Consider the following 7,169-nt stretch of genomic DNA (forward strand, 5'->3'; position numbering starts at 1 on the left):
TGCTACCAAGCAAAGCTCCAGTTTCTAGGCCACATAGCTCTCAACGGATTAGGGTTCAACTGGTCACAAGGTTTTTGTATGTCATGTAACACAGAGGGCACATCATTGCTTCTCTTCAACAGCCTCTGGCCACAGAATTGGAGTTTGTTCCCTGGGGAGGGTGGTAATTAGTGGTATATTCCTTTCCAATTCTTGGAGGTAATCCCACCCCCCACCACCAAAACAAAAAAAGAGGATAAAGAAATTCACAGAACAAGAAACAGCATGACCTACATTGACTTTTCCATGTTTATTTCTACTGCAATCTGAATTAATCAATTTCAAGGCCTTGAAACAGCTCACAAATGACAAGATTATGTATCCATCCTGAATATACAAACACTTCATACAACTAAAATCCACGGACTATAAACCATAAAAACAACCATCAGTCCATGCATTCTTTAAGGGTTTCATTCTAGACCAAGAAACTTTGTACAGTCAGGCATTTGAGCCCAGGAGACCCTAGCATCACCCATAGTTAACTTCTGGTGAGCGGAAAATTCGTCTCATCAACCATTGTATCGGTCTCAGTAGCTGTGCTCTTTTCTTACGCCAAAACCAAATTGCGGCATTGTATTGCTCGTTCCTTATTGTACGGGTGGCTGCTCGCCAATCATACTTCTCCATCTCCACACGTGCAGCTTTTCCAATGGTTTCTCTCAACTCTTCGTTGGACAATAGAGGTTTCAATTTGCTCAAGCAGTCCTCAACTTCTCCTGGATTAAAAAGGAAGCTTGTTTTCCCCTCCTGATCTGTGGGAATTATGTCAGGGATACCCCCAGCCCGAGCTGCCACCACTGGAACTCCTGATGACATGGCCTCTAAGACAACAAGTCCAAGGGTCTCTGATTCAGAAGGCATCACAAACACATCTCCACTAGCATATGCCTGAGAGAGTTCCTCTCCTTGTAACATTCCTGTGAACACTGCAGGCATGCCAGAGAACATTTCTTCAAGTTCTCCCCTGCCACAACAGCAAAAGAAAAAGACTTTGTGAACAGGAAGTGAAAAGGAATGTTCTAAGGGTGTTCCGCAACACGATCGCATGAGGCACAAGAAATCCTATTCAAGCTTCATGAACTTTGTTTGCAGAAATGATAGAAAGAAGGCTTTAATAGGCATTAGATCACATCTATGCAAGAATGTGCAGTTTCATGCAATGGCCCAACCTCAGCATGAACCCACCCTATGACCCAACCTCAGCATAAACCCACCCTATGACGGGTCTCACCTACTTGTTCATGATAGAAGTATCATCTTAAGAGAATTCATCCAACAGTTTTAATTTGCACTAGTTCCCAGCTATTTTATCATTTAAGGATTGTTTTGGTCAAATCAAACTTCCAACTGATTCTGGTTTGTGGTATAGAAGTGTCCATGGCTCATCAATTTTAGCATTAGTTGAGAGGCAGAATAGCATACCTATATGGTCCATCTCCTATAAAAGCAATCCGCACTTCCGGAAGCCTTTCCATGACCCTGTTCAGTTAAGGTTTCAGATGTTAAAGCATGCAACTGAAATCACCTGATAAACACAAACAGAATCGACTAGAACTACCAGCCCCATAAAAAACAAATAATAGAAACAAAGAGAAAAGAAAAGAAATTCCCGGTAAACTCAATTGAATCAGTATGAATACTACAGAAACACCATCAAGCTCCAATTGGTAAAGTCCTTAAATCAGCTTCCAAAGAAATTGAGAAATGACATATTTAGATTGGAGACATGATCATCCAAATAGCTGACTTTAAACCAAGGCATCTTTGAAGTTTTAAAACCTTTTTTTTTTTTTGAGAGAGGTGAAAAGTATGGTTGGACAGAGCTGTTTCAACAATGTAACTAAATGACCATAGACACCAACAAACAATGGGGATGTCATATATCTGGGAACAAAGTCAATAACCAAAGGAAAAGAATCTGATCATTTAAAATGAAAATAAACTAACCTCGTTAGAAAATCCAAGCTCTTCTCAACTCCTAGCCTTCCAACATGGATTATCAGTGGTTTCTCAGGTTCTCCATTGCTAGTTAAACATGAGAGGTAAGGAGGATTTAGGAGCACGGTCCTTTCTGAGATGGGTTAGAAAGGAAACAGAAGGCAAGTACAATACCTTAGTTTTACACGCATATCAAAGTTACGGAAGCGGGGGTGAAAGCTTTCAGAATCAACACCTTTATTCCAGAGTCGTATCTTATTAGCTGGAGGAAAGGACAAACGGAAAAAGAAACGTGTGAGCAAGCAGGGAATAGACAAATAAGCAAGGATAAGAGGTTGTAATGAAATAGATGCAAGGGTGTGTGTGGTACACAGATTTGTGATACATTAGATACATACATAAGTGCATCTTGGAAATAAAAGAGCATCAGATTTTGATTAAGAATGATCTGTGAAAGATCTGATAGGTCGGAGAGTCTGGTAATGCATACCTTTATTAGTATACATCATACAGGTTAAAGATTTGTACTTTTACAGGCTGGAGCAACAGGGGTTTGATTACTTTAATTTTATAGATGTTAAACTAAATTGTAATTGCAAACATAGAAATGGTTTGATTTGTAGGGAGTTGAAATGAGTAAAACAAGTCCTGGGCACAAAATAATAATGTCATTTTGTCTATCTGATATAATATGGAAAACAAAGATACAAATGTAGAAAGTGCTCCTCTACAGAAACTGTATAAGAAACATTGCTAGGAATAGGATGACATATTGACCTGCTGTTACCCGAGCTGCCTGAAGATCCCTCCCAATGGCAGCAGAAGGTACGAGAGTAAGATCAGCAGCCCTGTGAAGAAACTCTGACAACAACACGAAAGTTCAGTAGCCAACTAATATGAATATCAAGGATCTATCTTCAGACAGGGGAAAAACATACTTATAACTAACCACATAGGTTTCACCAACCAACTAAAGGTGTATCTTGGAATATATCTGCAGGCACCACAGCAATAACCAGTTTATGCTCTATAAAGAAGTGACACATCTAATTGAAATATAAACAAAGCTATAGTCCTTCAAAACTTGGAAAAATTAACTTCTGAGGATAATATATGCCACAGAAGGTGGTCGGCACTTATATACAACAAATTTAGTGAGCAAATAGCATTTAGGGAGTGTCTTGGGTGTTGGACCACAGAACCAATACATTGTGTCACTGATATTAGTTTTAGAGGAACAGGGTGAATAGGTGCAGAGTACAGGGTCAGCCAATAGAAATTCTTTTGACTGTGCTTGGACTTAGATGGCCTGGCCCAATTCAAGCCCATGTGAAACACTAGTAAGAAATTTATCACAAAGGATAAAAAACTCACACTGGGACATGAGTGTGATATGACATCACAATAGGCACACACAGTAGTTTCGCTATGATCAGAGCTCCAAATACCTGTGAGAGTTGACGTTATATCAGCTCTGCAAAACAAACTGATTTTTGTTTCTATTATTGGCAATCAAGAAGTTTACTAGAAAACTACCATTATTCCAGGCGATGATGCATGGATTATGTCAGGCTTGAAATTGGCGACCTCTGAGATTATTCTAGGGCTGAGTGCTAGCGAAAGGGGCACCTTTTGATACCAGGGGCAGGGGAAGCTGCAAAAGATTTAGGAGCTGTTAGGAAGAAGAATGTGAAGAAAAAACCAGATGAAGAACCTCAATAGTTGGATAGATTAGCCACCAAAATGAAGTCATCACATGAAAGACAAAACTAGTGGAGTTAGTAAATTGAATAACTGAAAACCGAATTGATTTTAATGCATCATTTTGAAAGTCATTAGGAAGGACACCAAGGGACAATAAATTAACTGTCACATTACAAAATTACTTATTTTCAATACAATAAAAATACCCCTTTAAATAAAAATTAAAGCTACTGAATTTGGATATAGTTTCAACTCTATTCCCATTTTAAAGTTTACTAGTGCAAGAAACTCTATTCCCATTTAAAGTTTTCAAGTGCCAAAATCATTTTTCTCAACCACTATGTCAACTCATTTGCGGCTCCAGAGAAAGAATTTGAAACTTCAAGTCAGCTCAATGTTTAAATGAGCTGGCCCAGGATTTTTTTTCAGTACTTGAACCATTATAATCAAGGTTAGGAAGCCAGAATTTTTGAGTTAACTCATCCCAATCCTGCCCCCTTGAAAATAAAGTGAGTGAGCCAAGTAACATGATTTTATCCAATTGAATACTTACTCTTGTTTCATATTTCTCTAATGTAAAGCATAATATTCTACTTGGGACTAGAAAAACGGGAAAAGAAAATGTTTGAAAAACAAATCACCTTGACTCAATTTGATTCAGACTCGGTAAGCTATTCAAGCAAGCTTCACTTGACTAGGTCCAAGTTCAGTCAAGTCACATATTAAGTCTACAAAATTTCTTCTAACCATAACCACGTTGGGCACTTGGGCCTAAACTTTCTATTAATGAAACTTTTTTGGTGTTGTAAAAAAAAAAAAAGACTTGGTTACGAACTGAAAAAAAATAAAATAAAAAATACTGCTATATTTTCCAATCCTGGTTGGTAAACAAATGGTGTTTAAATTGGGATTGGTGAAAATTACATAAAGAGTGAAACTGTTAGACAAAAGAAGAAACACATGGAAAATAATGTGAAGTCATTTGAATATAGGTAGCTGAAGTTACCTCCTTGATCCAATTAACTTTGCTCCATAAAACTCTTGGGGTACTCCTTCATGTGTTGTTACAACCATGACCTACATCACAGCCAATTTTCAGAAAATTATGTGGAGCCATTTCTGCAAAAGTAATAGGATTTATGTTCAAAATGCCCAGAATCAACTTGAAAACCAGTAATATATTTCACAGAGAGGGGGGACGGACGGAGTCTTTGGAAATCAAGTCCTTTCAAATTTATTTGATAGACAAAATGTGCAAAAAATACTTCAATATCCTACTAGATCTTGATGGCCTTTGATGCTAGAAGCAGATCATCCCTTAGCCAAATGGTATCCAAAAATTAAGAAACAATATCATAGAACTGCAGGGAAATAAATGATTCACCTCATCCCCCATTTCACGCAGATATTTGATGAAATTCTGAAACCGATTTTTGTATCCAGACACATAACTGCAAAATTACTAGCTATTGTCAATGGAATGCACAGATATTTTTCAAGGAGTAAGGAATTAGTAAGAGAAAAAAAATGGAAGCTTCTTCACCCTACACAAAACTTGCAGATTTGCAGACAATTGTGTCACATTGTGTTCCCAAATCAGTGCATGAGACTGTAACGATGAAAAAAATATTGATGTTTTGGGAATGTATAGAGTTAATGGAGTATATATGACTATAAAATGATGTGCCTTTAAAGTCTGGTAATTCAAAATATTTGAGCCTTGTCGTCTCTACTCTGAAGTCTTACAATCTTATCAGATCAACTGGCCAAGTGTGCCTTTGCAAAATATCCCTTGGTATCTCCTTAATCTCTAATTAATATTTCATCAATTCATCTCACCGATGATAAAAAAAAAATGTTTAAAAATAATATGGAAATGCCGACCAGTGTATTTTGTTATACACAAATGAAAATACAAACTTTCTTCTATTAATTATCCCACCAACCAGCAAATGCTGAGCTTCTTAATTATTATATCAATCTAAAGATGCTACTCTTTAAACGCAAGAATTAATGAATATCTTAACATTCCCTCTCTCCTAGATACAGAATAGATCACCATCATCATTAATGTCATTGACTTAAGGCATATTCCTAACTATTGGAACTAATATAGCATGAATAGAAACTGCATATGCTTTGAAAAACAATTCTGGCAATGGCACCAGAGTCAGATCATCGAAATCCATACCTGCAGAGAAAGATTCTAAAACACATCTTTAAGAAAGAATCAAATTTCTTCAGCAATTTGAATATAATTTGTCAAATGTCACTCTTAATAATGTATCACTTAAAAGAACTAACAGGAAGTTAATGAAACTTAGTTTTCATTCAAAATTTCCACAAACATATGGTGGGTGTCATGCACCAGACAGAGAAGAGCAAAGTTCTAATTTATCATACTTATAGGATCTACAGATTCCAAGCTTAGTAATTTATGAATAGAGGTGTAAAAATAAAAAGTCAAATTTACAGGAAAAGAAAACAATGAAATAGAAGTAACCATTTAGCTAATCACAGACTACAGGAAACAACTATTACCTAATGTAATGCGAAGCACAAAATCTGTAAGTTGCAGTAGAAACTATAATGAACATGAAACTAATGAAAACTACAGAATGAATTATAATCAGAACTAGACAAACTTGAAAAAGAATTTTTGAAACAAGAATCGAAACCACAGAAGCTATATCTTACAACAAAATTCACAGAAAAAATAATTAAAACAACAAAAATAAATAGTTGACCTACATAACTGACAAAACTGCATCCATAAGTAAGAGGTGAAATTAGTCTAAATGCAGAGGCCAGCAACTATAAGATCAAATGGATCACAGCTGAATTCCAAGAAAGGCCAATGCGTCACAGCCAAAACTAAAGAATATTGAACTTAAAGTCAAATGAAAACAAAGATCTTGCTCAAAAAGGCATCAAATGGCAGAAACTATCAAGAAAGGGGAAAAAAAAAAAAAAAGAGAGAGAGAGAGAATTGAGTTAAAAGAAATGGATTCTTTCTACAAAACAAAATGAGATACTCACGCAAAAGGAGAAGGTTCTACAAAGAGAGCGATGCGGCGAGGCTTTGAAGCCCCTTCAATTTCGTTCAGAAGAGGAGGTGACTCTTCCTCCTCTTCTTCTCTAATTTCTGCAATAGCCATATTCTTCTCAGGAAAAGCTGCTGAGCTTCTTCTTCTCCTACTCTCTCTATTTGTTTCAATGAATCGTAGAAGACACGTCTGTTTGCAGAAGAGACGGGAACGTCTTCTTGCTGATTCAGGAAGATGAGAAGAACTGACCGTAGCAGCAGAGAAAGAGGGAAGGAAACAGGAAGAAGAACACTGAGAAGGAGTCGAAGAACTTGGAGTGTTGAGAACGGTAAAGGTAGGATTTATAGGATGAGAAGAAATCATGACGTTTATAGCTGTTATTGCTGCGTATGAATGATTGTTTAGTGCTTAGAGATGAAATTGGATAGTCCATCCAAG

The 7,169-nt window shown here is 36.8% G+C and overlaps 1 protein-coding gene across 1 annotated transcript; it reads right to left on the reverse strand.

The window, feature by feature from the left end:
• Positions 1 to 265: 265 nt before the first annotated feature.
• LOC122666969 (sulfoquinovosyl transferase SQD2-like) lies at positions 266 to 6,951 on the reverse strand. Its single transcript, XM_043863112.1, has 11 exons — positions 6,724 to 6,951; positions 5,069 to 5,135; positions 4,691 to 4,761; positions 3,517 to 3,634; positions 3,355 to 3,428; positions 2,919 to 2,974; positions 2,758 to 2,841; positions 2,155 to 2,242; positions 1,990 to 2,067; positions 1,465 to 1,521; positions 266 to 1,006 (listed from the first exon to the last, which is right to left on the reverse strand). The coding sequence occupies exons 1-11, from the start codon at positions 6,840 to 6,842 to the stop codon at positions 511 to 513; spliced, it is 1,308 nt and encodes a 435-aa protein (XP_043719047.1). The 5' UTR covers positions 6,843 to 6,951; the 3' UTR covers positions 266 to 510.
• Positions 6,952 to 7,169: the final 218 nt, after the last annotated feature.

This window comes from Telopea speciosissima, chromosome 1 (genome assembly GCF_018873765.1).
Source record: "Telopea speciosissima isolate NSW1024214 ecotype Mountain lineage chromosome 1, Tspe_v1, whole genome shotgun sequence".
NCBI classification, from domain to species: domain Eukaryota; kingdom Viridiplantae; phylum Streptophyta; class Magnoliopsida; order Proteales; family Proteaceae; genus Telopea; species Telopea speciosissima.

Bases quoted from the DNA above. Each gene is read 5' to 3' on its own strand.
- LOC122666969 (XM_043863112.1), bottom strand. From the start codon at position 6,842: ATGGCTATTGCAGAAATTAGAGAAGAAGAGGAGGAAGAGTCACCTCCT. The intron at 3,635-4,690 runs GTAACTTCAGCT...AATCTTTTGCAG, and splicing joins AAGTTAATTGGATCAAGGAG to CTTCCCCTGCCCCTGGTATC. The intron at 1,007-1,464 runs GTATGCTATTCT...CTGTTGTGGCAG, and splicing joins ATAGGAGATGGACCATATAG to GGGAGAACTTGAAGAAATGT.